This window comes from Catharus ustulatus, chromosome 29, assembly GCF_009819885.2.
Source record: "Catharus ustulatus isolate bCatUst1 chromosome 29, bCatUst1.pri.v2, whole genome shotgun sequence".
In the NCBI taxonomy this organism is placed as follows: Eukaryota; Metazoa; Chordata; class Aves; order Passeriformes; family Turdidae; genus Catharus; species Catharus ustulatus.
In genome coordinates, this window is record NC_046249.1 from 4,015,723 (window position 1) to 4,035,421 (window position 19,699).

The 19,699-nt window shown below is 42.8% G+C and overlaps 1 protein-coding gene across 11 annotated transcripts in view; it reads left to right on the plus strand.

The window, feature by feature from the left end:
- MYO9B (myosin IXB) overlaps positions 1 to 19,699 on the plus strand; it is a 41,858-nt gene that overhangs the window by 15,550 nt on the left and 6,609 nt on the right. For 6 of the 11 annotated variants that reach the window (XM_033082032.1, XM_033082034.1, XM_033082040.1 and 3 more), the window contains exons 4-32: positions 396 to 490; positions 1,723 to 1,785; positions 1,910 to 2,009; positions 2,151 to 2,251; positions 2,466 to 2,595; positions 3,057 to 3,146; positions 3,389 to 3,505; positions 3,785 to 3,919; positions 5,688 to 5,809; positions 6,383 to 6,524; positions 6,755 to 6,950; positions 8,297 to 8,372; positions 8,770 to 8,859; positions 9,899 to 10,009; positions 11,032 to 11,071; positions 11,492 to 11,614; positions 12,043 to 12,123; positions 12,296 to 12,406; positions 12,904 to 13,026; positions 13,525 to 13,674; positions 13,787 to 13,953; positions 14,532 to 15,476; positions 15,995 to 16,061; positions 16,413 to 16,543; positions 17,188 to 17,345; positions 17,454 to 17,632; positions 18,110 to 18,208; positions 18,697 to 18,873; positions 19,347 to 19,388. In XM_033082032.1, the coding sequence (XP_032937923.1) occupies positions 396 to 490; positions 1,723 to 1,785; positions 1,910 to 2,009; positions 2,151 to 2,251; positions 2,466 to 2,595; positions 3,057 to 3,146; positions 3,389 to 3,505; positions 3,785 to 3,919; positions 5,688 to 5,809; positions 6,383 to 6,524; positions 6,755 to 6,950; positions 8,297 to 8,372; positions 8,770 to 8,859; positions 9,899 to 10,009; positions 11,032 to 11,071; positions 11,492 to 11,614; positions 12,043 to 12,123; positions 12,296 to 12,406; positions 12,904 to 13,026; positions 13,525 to 13,674; positions 13,787 to 13,953; positions 14,532 to 15,476; positions 15,995 to 16,061; positions 16,413 to 16,543; positions 17,188 to 17,345; positions 17,454 to 17,632; positions 18,110 to 18,208; positions 18,697 to 18,873; positions 19,347 to 19,388 (4,161 nt within the window). Of the gene's footprint in view, positions 1 to 395; positions 491 to 1,722; positions 1,786 to 1,909; positions 2,010 to 2,150; positions 2,252 to 2,465; positions 2,596 to 3,056; positions 3,147 to 3,388; positions 3,506 to 3,784; positions 3,920 to 5,687; positions 5,810 to 6,382; positions 6,525 to 6,754; positions 6,951 to 8,296; positions 8,373 to 8,769; positions 8,860 to 9,266; positions 9,270 to 9,898; positions 10,010 to 11,031; positions 11,072 to 11,491; positions 11,615 to 12,042; positions 12,124 to 12,295; positions 12,407 to 12,903; positions 13,027 to 13,524; positions 13,675 to 13,786; positions 13,954 to 14,531; positions 15,477 to 15,994; positions 16,062 to 16,412; positions 16,544 to 17,187; positions 17,346 to 17,453; positions 17,633 to 18,109; positions 18,209 to 18,696; positions 18,874 to 19,346; positions 19,389 to 19,699 lie in introns of all 11 variants that reach the window. The other 5 variants (XM_033082035.1, XM_033082036.1, XM_033082043.1 and 2 more) reach the window with 3 other exon arrangements.

A 19,699-nucleotide genomic window follows, 5' to 3' on the forward strand; every position in this document is an offset into this window, starting at 1 on the left:
GTGACTTTTGTATAGAAGAGGTGATTTCATGGTGGTTGTGCTGTCTTACCCTGCTCAGTGTCTTCTCTGAGGTCCTAAGTGTTACTGACTGGGCTGGTTTGCACTCTCTACCTTTGGTTACCTGTCCTGTACCCCTGAAAATATCTGAAAGTGTTATTTCCTTCCCTCAGTCCCGCAAATATTGCTGCAGGGGTGAAATAATAAACACTTACAGTTCTGTGAGGAACATGGGGGCTTCCAGGCTGCCTTTTTGGTGTTTGTGTGCTGCAATTCCCCCAATATTCCAATTTATTTTGGGAGCTGAGGGAATCTGAACAATGAACAGAAGAGCTGAGGAAGCTGTGCATTGACGTATTTCATTTGATTGAAAATTAACTCATTTTGCTTTATTGCAGGCATTTGGAAATGCAAAAACAGCACATAACAATAACTCCAGTCGTTTTGGGAAGTTCATTCAAGTCAACTATTTAGAGAATGGTATTGTCAGGGGGTAAGTACGGGGTGAGCTGATCTGGGGGAGCTCTCTGGGCTTTTAGGAACTGGGAAGCCTCTGTTGCACATGAAATGCTGCCTTGTTGGAGCTCTGCTCCTGTGAGAATAGCCTGATGCTGTGGAGTTTAACATTCTCTAACTGAGCTTTGTGCAGTTACAAGGTGGTGCACAATATTCTGATTTTGCTGCTCAGCTGGCTCAGGTTAAGAATCTGCTGCTGTATCTTTACCTAAATGCTAAATGAGGCTTCTGCATAACCCCCCCTGCCCTCTCCATTTTGCATTTAAAACCAGAAGATCTGAATTTTTAACAGAAGCGGAGAGAAGTGAAATAGATTTGAGGAAGCCATTTTAAAGAAACAGTTTAAACATCAGTTGGAGAGATAAAACAATAAAATTACTAAAATGTGTATGCTTATGTCTGAAGGTCTTAAACCATGAGATACTTAATGCCTAAATTTGCTGGTTCTGAGGGACTGTGGAGTGTCATGAGCAATCCCTGACCTTTATGCTCCAGTGTTTCTTTTCTTTGGATTTCTTCTCATTTGCAATAACATGAGGGACTGAGAACTCTGTGCCACATGTGCCTTGGGTGTTACTCTGAAAGAACTGAACTTTGATTTTCAGACCCAGTCGCACTAGCTCAGGAGATTGGTACAATTAGAATACATATGTTTTGTTTTCAACCTGAGAAAAAGGTGCTCAAACTTTGTCCTCAATGTTTGTAGCCCTTGTCAAGGACTCAGAATTATTGTTTAGGTTACTTTGTCACCTTGTAGGGGGTCGGCTGGCTGGCTGGCTTCCATTCACTGACAGGAAAAATCCAGCAGATTTGTTGGGATGAGAATCAGACATATCTGGGATATTTCTGGGGTCTTGCCTTGTCAGATAAGTGTTAATCTTCCAGGATAACACATTATTACCACTCTGTGGGTCTTGATTCTGGTGGCAATTTTCATCAGCACTTTCCTTGCTTGGTCTGCCTGTTTTAAATTATCTGCACTAAACCCAAGCACTGCAGAGAGGTGCTCCTTGGGTATTTCTTTGTTCCAGTCACAATAAAGGACCTACTGAAACTCTTGGTTGAGATTTAAGGTAGTGTCTGAGCTCTTCTCTTGCACATTTTAGTGCAGATATCATTATTTGAACTCTCTTGGCAGTTGCCGTCTGACGTTTTCTGAGGTCTTTTCTTTTTGCCCTCATGTTTATTTCATTTTCTGTTGCTCCTTAGGGCTGTGGTTGAAAAATACCTGCTTGAAAAATCTCGTTTGGTTTCTCAAGAAAAAGATGAAAGGTAAGAGAGAAATGTAGTTTTCCAAGAGATTTAAAACCAATGCAGCAGTTTAAGAGCATCTGAATTATATAGAATAAAAGAAAATCGATTATATTTTCATGAGAGAAATGTATTAACTTTGCAGGAACTACCATGTCTTTTATTATTTGCTACTTGGAGTCAATGAAGAAGAGCGTAAAGAATTTCACCTCAAGCAACCTGAAGATTATTTCTACCTCAACCAGGTAATCTGTGATTTACCAGTGCTTTGGTAAGGGTTGTCTGTGTGTTGTGTCAAAGATGAAAGGAAGGAAAATAGATTATAGTGGGCTTTTTATGATGTTCAGGTTTTCACTCTTTGCTTTTTTTTTGATTTCTCTTTGCAGCATAACTTGAAAATTGAAGATGGGGAAGATCTCCGACATGAATTCGAGAGATTAAAACAAGCCATGGAGATGGTTGGCTTCCTTTCAGCAACAAAGAAACAGTAAGTGGAATTCTGTGAGCTTTTGTTGCTGGCAGTTATTGTTCATATGTTCTGCAGTGAGCAGTTGGGATCACATGGAGATCTGTAGGGAACGAGGAGAGCTGAGTGTTTGAGGACTTCCAGACTAATTCTTGAGGCAGAATGAGGTCTGCTAACCTGGTATAATGAACTCTCTTAAGAAAAAATCTGACACTATTCAATTTTTCTTCCTTAGGATCTTTTCAATACTTTCAGCTATTCTGTATTTGGGCAATGTCACATACAAGAAGAAAGCCACAGGTCGGGATGAAGGCTTGGACGTGGGACCTCCTGAAGTGTTGGACATTCTTTCCCAGCTCTTGAAGGTGGAGTATTTCTCTTTAGTATTAATGGGTGATGCAGCTGTTTGTCATGTTCTACCTCAGCATTTCACTGGGATATCCCAATTGCTGTTTCTAAATCTGCTTTGTGATACTTTCACAAAATTTATTGTGTGGGAGGGGAAACATGAAATAAGTGAGATTATTTGGATTAGAAATGGAATATAACCTATAGCATGGAAATAGGATTTGTTGACTCACCAATCACAGAGATGAACAAGAATAGATTCAGTGTAGGTGTGTTCTTTGCCACCACAGGCAAACATCTGAATGAACGTCAACAAGATAATTCAAACAAGTTGTAGAACTTGTAAAGCTACTGATGGATGATAATGTGGCTGTTGTCAAAGAGCTTCCCTGAAGAAGCTGTATGTCCTCTGCTGCAGTCAAATAACTCATTGAGGAGCTTGATGGTGACAACAACTTTGTTCTCTCTTGTTTTGAAGGTTAAACGGGAAATCCTGGTAGAAGTGCTAACAAAAAGAAAAACTGTGACTGCTAATGATAAGCTTATTTTGCCATATAGTCTCAATGAGGTGAGTAAAAGAGCACTTGAAGAGTGATTTTAAATAACTGAAACTTGCTGTTTTGGATTAAAGAGCTATTATGGTGGACTTTCACATTTTGTGAGGGATGGTTGGAAAGTTAGAAGTTTGAATTAAAGGCAAATTGTGGTTTTACTTATCTCTGCTGGGGTTGTAACCTGTGAGTGACATTGGTTTGAAAAAGGAAATGATTATTTTTTTAAACCAAATTCTGAAGATTGTTTGATCTGCAGGCAATAACAGCTCGTGATTCCATGGCCAAGTCCTTGTACAGTGCTCTGTTTGATTGGATTGTTCTGAGAATCAATCATGCACTCCTTAACAAGAAGGACATGGAGGAATCTGTTACAGTAAGTCTCTCTCAAAACCAAGTCTCTGCAGGCACTTGTGTGTTTAGATCTCACAGTCAATGCTAGAGATGATGTGTTGTGATATCTGGGATAAATCTTGATACTTCTCAAGCCCATGGTAAATTTCCTGGTAATATTTAATCATCTGTTTTCACAGTGGACAGAACTATTAAATATTTAAAATCTTTCAGCACAGGCTGCAGTGCTTTCTGGACTGTTTATCTGTTGGGGGTTAAGGCACTGACAGACTGCTAACTGGATTTCCACATTTTCTTTTAGTGTCTGTCCATTGGTGTACTTGATATTTTTGGATTTGAAGATTTTGAAACCAACAGTTTTGAGCAGTTCTGTATAAATTATGCAAATGAGCAACTTCAGTATTATTTCAATCAGCACATTTTCAAATTGGAGCAGGTAAGAAATGAAATGAACCCTGTTTTTATCAAATGTTTATGTATTATGCAAACTTAGCCTTTACTCTGCAAAACTCCATGGCGTAATTGCTTGAATATTTCTGAAAGTCTTTACTTTTAAAATTTCTTTTTTCACTATCGCTGTTCTTGTACTCACAGTGTCTTTCTTCTGAGGGCTGGCACTAAGTTTCTGCTTCACTGCAAAAACTAAGATAACATTCAGGTAATCCCAGACAGAAGTCAGCTAAAACTGTGAACTTTGGTATTGGAAGTCTGTAGGTGAGGGGTTGGATTCAGGTGGTTTTGTTTCAGTGGTTGGGAAAGAGCTCCTGTTATTTTTGTCAGTCTGTAGTATTTAATAACCAGTCTTTGCTGCTTCTCCCACCCAGCATGAGGGGATACAGCTGTGCTCTGGTCCTGGCAGTGGTTCTGAAATCCTGGTAGCACTGGCATGTGTTGATTGACTTGTTTGCAGATCTGACAGAGCACTCTGAGTGCTGCAGGAGCCAGCAGATCCTGCTCCTGCTCTGGCTTCTGGAGGGGGGTTTGCTCCAGACTTGGTTTTATTCTGCTTTGTGCACAAGTGTGGTTCTCAGGTCACTGCTGAAAGGAGTCATTCTCTAGTATGTGGTACTTTGTCAACAACTTTAGGCAAGCATTTTAAAGAAAATAAAATTACCAAACATCCAAACTTTGTGTGTAAACATAATGTTGAGGTCCCTGTTTTGTAAGTTAGGACAGAATTGGCTCTCCAGGCTGGCCAGAGTAAATAGTTACATTGTCTTCTTTTTTTTCTTCTAATGCCATTTTTCCAAATAAGCTTAATCCTTGAATGACCCATTTCCTGTATCTCTTGCAGGCTGAGGGCCCTCAGGGAGATCTCTATATCTTTTTAAAGAAAGGCTTTTTTGTCTGTAGAAAATGGCATTTCAGTTCTGTAACACGGTGTGCACTGTGTTGGGCAGACTGAATTCCACCTACTTAAAAATAATGTATTTATCATCATCATCTAGAACATGAGGTGCTCTTTGTCCTTTGTTAAACATAAAACTTATTTAATTTTCTGTGTGATTCTTTTTTTTTTTTCTACTTTGTCATTTTTTTACTTTATTACCTTATCATTAACTTTTTCCTGGGGGCATTAAGAAAATCTGGCTTTTTGCCAGATTTGTATTTTAATGGAAGCATTTGAGGGATTGTCACTTCAGCAGAAGAGCTTCATGTTCTCTTTTCAGGGAGCTCCAAGCCTGAGCAATATCCATTGCTTCCTTAGGGGAGTTCTGGTGCTGATGTTGTGGAGGCTTTAAGTGCCTGTTTTGAAACTTCTGTTATTCCCTCTGACAGTGCAATATGAAAACTCTGGAACTTGATATTTAACTGTTCTCATTTCCCATAATACAAAAATTATGGAAGAGAAAATAGACTTGAACTGTTCTGTGTCTGCCCAGTTTTACTGGAGTGCTGTGGATGTAATGTCTGACTGCTGATAGCTGGGAAGGCAGAGCACAGCAGAACATTCCTTTCACAGCTTTGGTTTTGAAATAGTTTTTCAAACAGACCCTGCTGAGTGATGTGCCTGAGGACCTTTGATCTGTGCCTGTTCTTCTGTTCTGATTTATAAATTCTCCTTATTTTTGTCTCTGCTGCCTAACTGAACTAACAAACTCCTCTTGCTGTAGCTGTCCAAGGCTGTGTTTTAAGCATTTAGACCACAGGACATCAAAGTTCAGGGCACTGTACTGATAAAGGAATTTTCTTGAGCTACACAGGAGGAATATAAGAGTGAAGGGATCACTTGGCACAATATTGACTATACTGATAATGTGGGCTGCATTCACTTAATCAGCAAGAAGCCCACTGGCCTCTTCTATCTTCTGGATGAAGAAAGCAAGTAAGCAACAAACATCTTCTGAAAAAACATGTGTGGCAAGGGGGAGGGAGGGACTGTGAAAGGGAACAGAAAAAAACAGCCTTGAAAAAGAAGAGGAATGTTGTGGGAAACAAAGGGTTATTTATGACTGATTTACACTGGAGTTTGCTTCTAATGACTCCAGTATGGTGGTAAAATACATTGATGCTAAAACTGAACTTTGGCTTGTGCAAACTTAGGAACTTCCACGTTTGTGGCTTACCATGGAACAGCAATTAAAGTAAAATACATGTCTGTAAGTCTTTGGAGCATTAAGTAGCAAGTGTGGTAAATAGTTAATGTGGTGCTAACTAAATTTGGCTGGTGAAGGGGGAGGAAACATTGACGTATACTGGAAACCTCAGAATATTCTGTTGTGTGTGGAGTTGCTTGGTTTGTGTCCAGGAATTGAACCCACCTTTAAAATTCAAAGCAGGTGTAGAGATCCTGGACAATTAGTACTTTCCACAAGGAGCACTAGGTGTTCATTCTGTCATCCTAATAAACATACCTGTATTTGAGAAATAGCTGACCTCTTTTGTCTTGTATTCCCAGTTTTCCACATGCCACCAACCAAACTCTACTGGCAAAATTCAAACAGCAGCATGAGGAGAACAAGTTTTTTGTTGGAACCCCAGTGATGGAGCCTGCTTTTATTATTCGCCACTTTGCTGGCAAAGTGAAATACCAGATCAAAGTAGGTCATAGATCTGATGGGCACCAAAAAAAATTCCTTGTCTTTTCTGGGAGTTTGTTGTCAGGATGTAAAAAATTTGCTGGGAATGGGCTGGATCAGAAGGGTTCTCAGAGATACTTTGGGTTTGCTCTTGGATGGTGTTGGCTGGAGGGCAACCCTCACTATTATTCTGAAAAAACAACACAGGGAGCTTCCCTGCGAGCTTGCAGTTCCACGTGCCTGTTTTACAGGATTTCAGGGAGAAGAACATGGATTACATGAGACCTGACATCGTGGCCCTGCTGCGCAGCAGCGACAGCGCCTTCGTGCGGGAGCTGATCGGGATGGACCCGGTGGCCGTGTTCCGATGGGCCGTGCTGCGAGCGGCCATCCGGGCCATGGCCGTGTTCGCGCAGGCCGGCCGCGACAGGGCTCAGAAAACCGCAGGTGGGGATGGGGAAGGGCGGGGATGGGGCTGGGGAAGGGCAGGGGTGGGGCTGGGGAAAGGAACAGGGATGGGGCTGGGGAAAGGGCAGGGCAGGGATGGGGCTGGGAGCAGCAGGGATGGGGCTGGGGAAAGGGCGGGGATGGGGCTGGGGAAAGGGCAGGGCAGAGATGGGGCTGGGGAAGGGCAGGGATGGGGAAGGGTGGGGATGGGGCTGGAGAAGGACAGGGATGGGGAAGGGCAGGGACAGGGAAGGACCGGGATGGGGCTGGGAACGGCAGGGATGGGACAGGGAAGACAGGGATGTAATGGGAAACTGCAGGTGGGGCTGGGGAAGGGCAGGGATGGAACAGGGAGCAGCAGATGGGACAGGGAGCAGCGGGGATGGGGCTGGGGAAGGGCAGGGACAGGGAACGACCGGGATGGGGCTGAGAATGACAGGGATGGGGCTGGGAATGGCAGGGATGGGACAGGGAACGACAGGGATGTAATGGGAAACTGCAAGTGGGGCTGGGAACAGTGGGGATGGAACGGGGAGCAGCAGATGGGACAGGGAGCAGCGGGGATGGGGCTGGGAACGGCAGGTAAGGCATGGGAAAGTGCAGGTGAGGCATGAGGAAGTGCATGTGTGGCATGGAAAATGCAGGTAAGGCACAGAACACTGCAGGTAGGGCTTGGGAAAGTGCAGGTGAGGCTCAGAAAGTGCAGACATGGCTGGGAAACAGAAGGTAAGGCTCAGAAAACTGCAGATAAGGCCTAGGAAACTTCAGGTAAGGCTTGGAAAGGGCAGGTATGCTGGGAAACTGCAGGTGTGGCAGAAAACTGTTCAGAAAACACTTAATACTCTACAAATTACTCTGCTGGCAGAGTGAGTTTGTGGCAAAACCTCATCAACCAGACACCATCTTTGGTGCTAAAGGCACACTGAGTGTGGAAATGGTTTAGTATTCACTCATGGAGGAGGTTGTCACTGCTCTTACCTGAGGTCATTCAACTTTCCTCCTCCAGTCTGTGCAGCATTTCCAGCAGGCTGGGACAGACTTAAAGGCCTGTTTGTGAAGGTTGGGGGTGATAGTTCTGGTATTTGCATCTTATCACTAGTTTTGATCTTAGACCTCTGTGAAGTATCAAATGAGTATTCAAGACTAACTACTAAATTTGAGCAGCTGCAACTTCCTTTTTAGTAGAAGGGAGTTTGAGCAGTAAAGTAATGTAACTTGATAAAGGAGTGGATAAAAACTCCAAGCCCTTGGCAGATACTTTGCTTGCTAAAGTTGGTGGTTTGTTTGGGGTTTTCTGCTTGCTCATATCTTTGTCAAAATGCAATTGTTTGGTAATTTCCTAACAGGAGTGGTACGTCAAGGACCCAGAGTTCCCCTTGGAGAACTGCAGAGATCGAACACGCCGGTAGAAAAAGTTTATCGGTGAGAAATACATCCTTAACCCCTGCAGGGAAAAGCTGGACTGCTGAGTTGGATTTTACATATCAAATCTCAACTAGATCTTTCCACAAGGAAAGCAAGTTTTATTTCTTCTGTCTTGTTTTCTTTGGCCTTTTTAATCCCATCAGAACAGCACTCTAGCTTATTTTATGTAAGAGCCAATGCCACCACATGCTGGGGACAGTCTCATTTCCATTTCCCACTGGGTTTTTGAGTTCTCTGTGGTTGGTGTGTGAAGCTTTTAGCATTGTGTGCTCCTCTGCAGCCAGTCTGGGTCACTGGAGGGGGCAGAGGCAGGGCCAGGCTTGCAGGAGTGTATCTCTGTAGGGAGATTTGCCTTTCCATGGATATTTAGGCTTTGTACATGTTCCTTTTGCAGCCGCTCAGTGCTCGATTTCTCATTTGATTGTTCTGAGGATTTCGATATAAATGCTTTCCAAGACATCATTTCTTTTTGTGAGAACAAGAAGTAAGTAGCAAGAGGCCTGAACTCCCAGGCCAGGGAGGCACATTTTCAGGACACAGTGACTTTCTCAGTGTGCTCTGGGTGACAATGAAGCCATGGAGCTTTTAAAGTAGTGACTTCATGCTGCTTCCTAATTACTGCATCCTGGAAAGGCTCTGTCACTTGGGGAAACAAAGAACTAAATATCCAGTTTGGGTGAAAGGATTGGTCACAGCTTACCAGATCTGTTTCCTTGGGATATCCTAAATCTTGATTTTTCAAAAAAGTTCAGAGGTACCCAGGGAAGCAACAAACCTGTGTAAAAATGTTGCTGCTTCTGTGAGCAGCTCAGAATGGGGAGAGCATCTAAGAGTCAGAAGTGATTCTTACACTTCTGTTATTTTTGGTTTGTGCCTCTCTGGAGAGTAAAGAAGGTAAGTTCTATGCTAGGACACAGCACTTCACAAGCACAGTGCATGCTTGAAGAATGTAACATGCCACGAATTAAGGACCATCCCAGGCTCACTTTGAAAAGCCAAACATGAATAAGTTTGAAATGGAAATAAATCCAAAATTTCTTCAAGTATCCCTCTAACAACTTGTTTATAACTTACCTTTCTAAAGAAGTCTGTTTATGTAACCTTATTTTAGTAGTCATATCTCTCCATAAAAGTGCTTACTGTTGGTTATAAAGAAGCTTATAACTACCTTATATCTATCCTTGGCTTAACCAGAGGAGTTCCCTGCCTGTTAAGTGTATTTTGCTAAGTTTCCCTCCATTTTCTGAATTGGTGGCTCAAGAATTTACATTAAAAGGTAGAGTCAGAGAGTAAATTGAATATGAGACCCTGGCAATAAAATTTTAGAGCACTGATGGAGTAGAAAGTTCTGACTTGTCATGAAAAGAATTCATGTTTAGGAAAAAGTAGCCTGGGATTGACCTGCTACATTTTGGAGCACACTTGGTGATGGAACCTTTTGGGGTTTTTAACTCCTTTTTTCCCCCTCTCTCACTGCTGTGTATCTCTGTTTGCCACCTGTGTTTTGCTGTGGATCATTTTAGAGACATGCATGAACAAATCATCGCCAGTATTAAAGGACTGCCCTGGCAGGGTGATGATCCTTGTGAGCTGCTTCGGTCCCTCAGTCAGCTTCAACACCGCTCCCACCTCCTGTGAGTGCTCTGGGTATTGCTTTGAAAGTGCAACAAGAACCAGGCAGTTACTCCAGTCCCTAAAAATTATGCTTGTCCCAAATTTGTCTTTTGAAAAGCACTAAACAAGGCAATTAAAAATAAATCATCCCTTCTGCAAATAGGCTGTAGAGAACACCTTGTTGCTTCATTGCATTGACTGAAAGTTAAAACTACATCTCATGTGAACTCGCTTTAAAAACCCCAAGTATGAGCTTGTTGTTGCGAAATATTCAATAGTGAGATCTCCTACAAGGTGTGACAAATGTTTCCTGAAATTCAGGGTGCTGGATGTGTTCCTGGGTTTAGAGTCCTTACACCTACAGTTCTGTGCATGTGTAAGGAAATGAATCTGTGCTCTGCTGTATGATAAATGTAAACTGGGTGGCTCAGAGCAGGAGCCTGCCCTATACCACAGAGTTAACATGCTCAGAACCAGCAGGATGTGAACTGCAACCTTCCCTCTGAGAGCTTCCACTCCTTCACCTCCTGTGTGGGATGGGAACTGTGCCTGAGGTGTGTCCTGCTCAGACATTCCAGAGTTCCTGGTGCTGGACATGCATTGTCCTCCTGGGAGCAGTTGGTGCTTTCACAGAGGTTCTGGTGCCAGCAGCTGTAACTTCTGAATGGAGAATTTTTATTTGATAGTACTTTTGTGCTGTAATGAGTTTAATGACCATACAGTTGCTAAAGAGAATAACTGATGCCCCAGCAGTCTGTACAACAGAGTAGTTTTGAATAACTTTGATTTCAGAGAAAATGTTTCACTTTTGAAAGCTGCCAATACCTACAGAGTTTAAGGAAAAAAAATTCTTGTTGCAAAGCAGTTTGCATTTCTTGCATTGGTGACTTGTGAGACATGCATGAACACACCCTGATGCTGTTGTGCTCATTTTCTTCTGTCCTTCACCTTGCCTCATAAATTGCACTGACTTACGGCTTGCTGAAATAATCAAAAATCATGTGTGTGTTTTTTTCTTAAATGATCTTTAATATTTTAACAGGAAAAGTAGAGGTGTCAAGCAAAAGCAGATAATTCCCAAGGTAATGAGAAAATTTAGATTTCTCTTGGGTCTGGGCTTTTTTGCACTGTGAATTTCATTTTGATTGACAGAACTCACTTCAGAGCTGTTTTATATTGTAGAAAAGTTGTGTTATTTATCCTGATAAGCTAAAAAAATAGGTGAATGTTCAGTTTAATAAGAATTATTTAATTAGACATAGGGAAAGCAAATGCAGTGATTATGTGATTTCCCTTATTCACCTTGCACTCTTGGTACTGGGCAGTGAAACAGTTTCACTCTTAAGAAATGTTTTGCCCCAAAATAGAAATAATCATGAAATATAACATGCCATTGAATGTGGGACTCTAGGGAACTGGTGTCATTCTCACTCATTTCAGACAAAATATTTCCCTTTTAGTTAAAGACTTGCACTTTGTTGATTATAAAAACTTTCTTGTAGAACTTGCTGGATTCCAAATCTCTGAAGCTCATCATGAGCATGACCCTGCATGATCGGACTACAAAGTCCCTTTTGCACTTGCACAAGAAGAAGAAACCCCCCAGCATAAGTGCCCAGTTCCAGGTAGGTGACACACCTCAGGGCACAGACTCTCCTGGGCTGATCTGGACTGGTCTTGCTTGGAAAACAAAGTGGGTTTTAGTCTTGTGGGTTTTTTGAAGTGGGGTTCATTACTTGGTTAAAATCAGAGTAAATTTTGAGATGCATTCATGCCTTGGAATGTGTCAGTTCTCTGTACTGATCATTCTTGTGTATAGATCTAGTGCTACTGAGAGAGCATATTCAAACTCTGCTTTAAACTCTCTTGAGAAAAGCTAAAAGCAAATACCAAATCCAGGGGTGTGCTGAGCAACATGGGAGAATCTGTTTGGATTTTGTATGGCCATGAGACCTGAAACAACCTGATTCCTGAGGCAGCAGCTGTCCTGCTGTCAAACACCACTCCAAATGCTGATACCTGAAGAAAAACCTTTATGACTGTTTCATTTCAGGCTTCACTTAACAAGTTGCTGGAGACACTGGGCAGAGCTGAGCCATTCTTCATCCGCTGCATCCGCTCCAATGCAGAGAAGGTGAGGCTGAGATCCAGGGCTCGAGCCCTGCAATCTCTTTATTTCAATTTATTCTCTATCACTCTTTGTGCAGGGGAAAGGTAACCAAGGTGTGGGAGGAAATGTGCTGTCCCTATGGCAGCAGCTGGGCTCCTCAGGCTCTCACTGGCTGTTCTCTGCTGATGTTTTACAGAAGGAGATGCTCTTTGATGAGAGCTTGGTGCTGCAGCAGTTACGGTACACGGGCATGCTGGAAACTGTGCGGATCAGGAGGTCTGGCTACAGTGCCAAATACACATTCCAGGTATGGTGGGAACTGCAAGTGCATTGTGCTTTCAGGAATATCTGCTCTCTTGGGAAAACACATCTTGTGTGCCTCTTCATGTGAGGCTCATGACCACTTGGGATGAGCTGTAAGAATGCACTGTAGTTCTGAGAAAGCCTCCACGGTAAAAAGTCAGAGTTAAACTGTTGTGAATCATCTGCCTGTAAATTCTTCCTGGCTGTGTGAAGGAAAACATTGTGAGTGCAGTCAGTCGGTGCTGTCTCCATGTGGGAATTAGTTTTCTGTAAAACACTCTGTGTAGGTTTAGAGATCACATCCAGGTGATCTTTCCTGTTAACACAAGGCTAACTGTAGCCTGCATTTTACATGGAAAAATAGCTCAGTTTGGAGTGAGAGGTAAGTATTTTCAGATCAGTAGCTTTAATGTCTTAAATAGATTTCTATTTCAGAGTTAAAATGTTAAACTTGGGAGTTGCCTTCTAACTTTGGTCTCTTGCTGTCTCTACTTTTTACAGGAATTCATCGACCAGTTTCAGGTGTTACTACCCAAAAATGCCAAAGCCTCCAAGGAAGTAATTTGTGCTTATTTGAATAAACTAAAACTGAATGAAAACTACTATCAAATAGGGAAGACCAAGGTTTGTGAAACTTTCTGTAAGCCAGTAAGAAACACTGTACACTGTAAAATTGCTGTACACTGCAAAATTCAGTGCAGTTCATTTGCAATTGTTACATTTCTCTGCTTTTTGTACCTAAATTGGCTATTTTGACTCTTGTTAAGTGGTGACATAGAGGTTGTACTTGACCCTTGGTTTTGCTGCCAACCTGGTTTCTTGACTACAGTACACATCCATGTTATAGATAGTTTGGTATAGTTGCTATTGGCATTTGTCAAACAGGTCAGTGTTAGCATTTTAGAAGGGTTCTGTGATTTGAAGGCTGTAAGGACAGGTGTAAATTTTAGGATCCAAACTCTGAAATTTAAAAGGGTTTTATTTTTTGGGCAAGCTGTCAGCCAGTAAGGTTTGGTGCAGTGGTACCAAACCATTACCTTGTCTGTTATCTTATATAGCTCCAGTGGGGGCTGAAAGGCTCCTGTTAATTGCTGCTTGATGAACTTTTCTTTACCTGACCAGGTTTTTATGAAAGAGGCTGAACGGCAGATACTACAGGATACACTACACAAAGAAGTGATCAGGAAAATCATCCTCCTTCAGAGCTGGCTCAGGATGGTTCTGGAAAGGAGACGCTTTCTCAGGCTGCGGCAGGCAGCCGTTGTTCTACAGGTACCTTTGAGAATTGCCTAATTTTCCTAACAACAAACAAACAACCAAAGTGTGTCATGCAGCCCTCCCACCTTGAGGCAGCCCTGCCTCACTTCAGCACCTCGGTTTGCAGGCGTGCTGGCGCTCCCGCTGTGTCAGGATGGCTCTGCAGAGGAACAACGCTGCCATCGACATCCAGGCGGCCTGGAGGCGGCACCGGCAGCGCAAGCGCTTCCTGCAGCTCAGGAGCAGAGTTTGTCTCCTGCAGGCCCTGCTCAGGGGGCACCTGCAGCGCAAGAGGTAAAGGGGAAGGAGCTATGTGGCATGAAAACTTCATTTAATCACCTGGCTGGCATGAAAACTTCATTTAATCACATGGCTTCACTTGCCAAGCTCAGTTTGTGTGTTGGGGTGACCGAGTCAACAACTTGGTGAATTGTTGGCCAAGGAAGTTGTGCAGAGCCCCTGGGAGTGTCCAAGGCCAGGTTGGGTGGGCCTTGGAACACCCTGGGACAGTGGAAGGTGTGCCATACCCATGGCAAGGGGATGGCAATGCAATCATCTTTAAGGTCCCTCCCAACCCAAACCATACTGGGATTGTATGAACCTGAAGGTAGTTACTGCCATGTGATATTTCAGTCAGTGTCAAGTGGACAGTGGAGTGTGGACACTGGGTAAGTGCTCAGGACTTGAGCTTTATTCAGCTGAGCTGCACTGGTGCTGCCAGTCCTGACAAGCAGACACCTCCCTGCAGTCCCTGCTGGGACCGTAGATGTAATTTGGGTCTGTTGTTATTTCAGCTGCATTGAAGCAGTTGGTGGTTTTTTTAACCCTTGGGCATTAAGGATTTGTGTTTTCATATTAAAAATTCTTAACAGATACCAGAAAATGCTCCTAGAAAAGCAGAAAGCTGAAGAAAAGCAGAGAGAAATGCAGGAAGATGAAGACAAAGAGGATGATATGAGCAAGGATGAGCAGAGTGAGCCAGCAACAGATGAACTGCCTGTGGAACATGAGTCAGAGCCAGATCAAGCTGTTGAGGCTGAAGATCAAGCTCAAAATGAACAAGCTGAAAACCTGAGCTCATCTGAGAAAGCCACATTACCCCAGAAGCACACGGGTGAGGGCTCAGAGAAGGTCACCAACAGCCGGGAGAAGCGCGAGTCCCGTCGGCAGAGGGGGCTGGAGCACAACGACCTGCAGAACAAGCATGTGCTCCTGTCCTTTGAGGGACCATCTGTGCTGTGCCATGAGGAGCAAACTGTTTCTGAACAGGCCCTGGAAACTGCTCCAGAGCCAGAGAAATCCATAGCACAAGAAGATAATGTCCTTCAGGGAAGCAGTGAGGGAGAGAAAAGTCCAAGTGAAGAAAAAACTGTTTCAGACATTACACCATCAAATGAGATAAAAGAAAGTGTTTCTGTTCCTGAGCAACCACCTGAATCAGAAGCAGAGGACACGGCAGCTGATAGCACAAAAACACAAGGGAATCAAAATAACCAAATAAAAAGCAGCCAAAGCTTTACCTGCCCTGAAAGGCCAAAAGATCTTGCACTGAATGTTTGTAACACACTGTCTGCTACTGGCAGCTTTCAGGGCCCTGCTGATGGCTGGACAGCTAAATACAGGCAGCAGAGGACAACCAAAGACCTGGACAGCCCCACTTCTGCAATCCAGAGATACGTGGATGACCCAGAGAAGCTAAAGTACAAGAGGGAGAAGTGGAAAGGAAAGAGACAGTCTGATGCTGGCCAGAATGATGTGCTCAGTCAGTCTTTGGATGGAAGGATACGTGTGGATAAGTCTCCTCAGAATCAGCTAGAGTAAGGGCAGCTTCCTTTTTTTCACTTCACAGAAAACAGGTGTCTGTAATGTGTAAAAAAACGATGGAGAACTCCTGAGAGCCTGCACATTTGGACCATGTTGTGAGAGCAATTGGAGTTGTGAACAACTCCTGCTTTTCCTTGGCTCCCAGTCCTGCAGTTAATCTGTATGAGCAGAATGTTTTCAGAAGCTCACAAAAGATGCAAAGCCTCCCTGGCTCTATTAAAATGGAGAGTCAGGGCATTAGTTGAAACAGTGTCTGGAGTTTATTTTCATGTGTCTTTTGCCCATGGAAAACAAGGTTTTAGTGACCTGCAGCTTGCAAGCATCATCCCTCTGATATGGCAGGAAATCTGACATTCCCATGCTTTTCAATGCAGTACATTTTGCATTTAAAAGTAAATTGCAAGAGCTGATCAGGGTTCTGACTCAGATGTAGTGTTGATATGTGGGTTATTTAAAAGATATGAAGAGGTCACAGACTTTACTAAAATATATATTCTGAAACTCACTACAGGAAGAAGGGGAGTTCAGCTTCATTAAGTGACCTCTCAACACTGGCCCAGACTGTTGCCATGAACCAGGTACTGATGCTATTGTGTATATTTATACTTAATTATTTATAGATATTAAAGACTTGTAAATAATTGTCTGTAGTGTGTTTCTGTGTTCCTTCATGTTGATTTTTCTTTTTGCTTGATACCCATGTAAAAACAGTCAGGAAATATTATACAGTAATTTGAAAGCCTAATTTTTAATAAATGGATCCTTGATCAAAGCATTAAATATTCTTGGCTCTTGTATTAGGAAGACAATATCTATTGGGTGAAGTGTTTTGTCTTAACGAAGCAAACTTCACCATTCTAGCTGTTAAAACCATTTAAAGAATCTATGTCACTCAAAATGCAGTTTTTGACTCTTCCTCTCTCCTGTAGCAATCACCAGATCCAATAGAAGAAGAAAAAGGTAACAAGAAATACCCTGTGCAGAAGAAGCCCAGTGACCACTTCCCCAGCCAGGACTCAGCTGTTCCCGTGCAGCCAGCGAGTCAGCAAGGGGATGCCAAGTATGGCTTGTGTGTGTGACTGGCTTGTCTTGGGGAAAATAAAAAAAAAGGAGATTTTCCATTAGTGCTTGAGCTGGGCACCTTGAGACTGTGGTTGTGGAGAGGCACAAGTTGGCATCAGCCGCACGAGTGGCTGTGTCTCTGCTTCGTGTTGCTCTGAGCATGATATCTGACCCTGCTGAGGAACAGATTCTCTGCTTCTTGCATAACACTTTCTGTGAACTGGTTCTTTTTAAAATAAGAACCAACTTACAGCTGGGATTAAAGGTTCATGTAGTGTAATACAACACCAAGAGAAAAGCTGAGGAACCCAGCAAGCATGTAATGCTGCTTCCCTGGCCTGCTCCAGCCCCTGGCATTCTGCAGCCCAGGGACCTCCTGAGGCAGAAGTGATGTTTTGGATATGTGAGGTGTTGCTGTGTGTGCTGGAGGTAGTGCTCTGATCTTGTAAATACCAGAAAGTCCAGGTGTGCTTTTACATTGTCTTGCCTTTTTTTGTGCTGCTCAGTTTTTCTGCAGGTTGAGCCTTAAATATTCCCCACAGTTGTTTAATCCTGTTGTGGGTTATTGTTAAGAGCCTGTTCTTGTGGCAGAGCCAGCTCCCATTACTAACGGGACAGACTTGTATCTGCTTTTATACTCAGGTCTGCTTTCAAAAGCCCTTTGCGTAGACTTCTGGGGAAAAAGCCAGACAAGAAAATTGCAAAGGAGAGTTCTGATGTGATTGAGGAAGGAGATGGCCTCTCCCTCGTGTCTTGTGTCCTCTTCACAGACACAGGAGGGACACAGAAAGTTCCAGAAGGTGAGTTTGGTGATTTAACCCTCAGCAAACCGCATCTTTTCTGCGAGGAAGCAAACGCTGCAGAATTTCCTCACCCTGCTTGAATGTACAAATCCATTTCTTTGGCAGGTTCCTCAGGGCAGCCAGGCCGGCCCCAGGCTGTGAAGGAGAGCAGCAAAGCAAAGAAGAACAGAACCATAAAGATCAGCAAGATCTCCAGCGTGTCCCAGAACTGGCGCGCGTCCATGGTGCGGGAGATTGCCAACGCCAATGAGCTGAAACACCTGGATGAGTTCCTCCTAAACAAGGTGAAAGGCTCCCAGCCATGATGAAATTCAAGTCTTTGTTCACTGTTTGTACAAAATTCTGAAGCCTGCTGGTCTTGGTGCAAGTTTGTGTTGTAATCTATAGCAAAAGTGAATTGATTGGATGGTTTGACTGAGTTAGGCCTGCATTAGGGCCCTTCCTGTTCTTTTCCTCAAGTTGCTGAATGCATAATATTGCATTAAATACAGTGCAGGGCATTTGTGGTAGTTCTTTGTTGGCAAATGAAGGGGCAGCAAAACTTTTATTAAAAAAAACAAGAGTTGTAAGTAAAGAGAGAGTTCTCTAAAGCCCAACTACCTGACTCCTCTGTTTTGTATCATCAGCACAGTGCATTAAAAAATGTTGTTTTAAATAATTGGAATGGTCACAAATGACTAAGCCCAGCCACTGAAGCTTAACTTTGTTCAGATGTTCTTTTTTTTTTAACAAAATCTGATGCAGATGTATTTTTTTCCTAGATCAATGACTTACGCTCCCAGAAGTCTGGTGTCGAATGTTTGTTTTTTGAAGCCACAGAGAAGTTCAGAGGAAACATCAAGACCATGTACTCTGCTCCTGTAAGTAGTAAGTCTTAACAAAGGAAAGTTGGCAGGCAATAAATGAATTGGGTGTGTAGGTTAAAGGCTTGGCCTGCAGCTTTTCAACAAAGCAGTTCAGCAATTCTCAGCATAGAATTCAGAGCTGAATGTTAGACTCATTTTACAAGCAGCCTGCTTTTTTTTCCTTTTCTCATTCACTCAGCCCTAAGTTTATTTTTAGAAATGGATGGATTTTGCTGTCTTCAGGCTCTTAATGCTACTGTGTTTGAACACCAAAGAGAAGAGCCAACAGCTTTTCCAATATTCCTCTGACACTGCCTTGTGTCAGCCAAGTGCTGTTGGACAGTGCAGGAGGGAAGTGTGTTAACTTCTTTCTGTCATGGGCTGTTATCTTTGACTTTGATCATGGCTGTGCTTTTTCACCTCTGAACTTAAGTACATGAAAATATGAAACTGTCTCAACAGTATCAAAAAGGAATGTCTGACAAGTATTTTTCCTTCTTTAGAATGGACAAATCCATGTTGGCTATAAAGATCTGGTGGAAAATTACCAGCTCCTAGTTACAAACCTGGCCAAAAAAAGGGAAGAGAAAGAAGTCAAGCTGGTTTTGAATCTCTTTCTATCCCTTCTGGATGAATTCATCAGAGGATATACAAAGAAAGAGGAATCTGAGCAGCCCAAGGTATGAAAGTTATTGTGTTGTTGGTTTATGGGATGGTGAAACACAGTTGCTCTCTTAACATAAGGGACCTGTGTTAGTTCAGAAACCTTTTCCATGCTGTTCTTTATTACCTGGGAAACACTAGCCATACACACATCATGTGTGTAACAAATTCTGATTGTTGTCACACCTTTATGGAATTGTTAATTTTTTAACTTAGTATTTTCAGAATCTGAAAGTGTGCATTTTCTTTGGTGAAAACATAGGAGTTCTCTGGAGGTTTGAGAGATGGAGTTGCTTTGTCATCAGGCAGTGAGCTCAGTTTTTAGGAAGTTGATAGTGTGAGACAACCCTCAAACCAAGCTGAAGCTGCAGGATAGTGTCTCGAATGTCTGGAGGTGAAGTAAAGTCTGGGAAACTCAATAGGGGAGGAAAAAAAAGGAATGAAATGTCTGAATTTCAAAGACTAAGGCCAGTTTTGTTTCCCACTGCAGCAAACCAAAGCCCAGAAGAAGAAACGGAAACAGGATCGTGCAGTAAGTGCTTTCTATCTGCAATAATCCAAGTCCTCAGGTGCAGTCACAGAGCACAAACACCCTTTGAAGAGCTTGATTTTTGTACTGACATTCTGGTTTGGTTTGCATACCTCTTTTATGAAGATATGACAGTATAAAACTGGTTTTCACAAAGCAGAGATCTTGCTCATGCAGGGATAGCTGGTACTCAAGCATTTTCTTACTTGTCCATAGCTTCTTTTAGAGTCTGAAGGCTTTCTCAAGCATAGGCTGTTTAAAAGAGAACAACTACTAAATGTTAACAACAAAACTATAGCTCTTGTATTGTACTG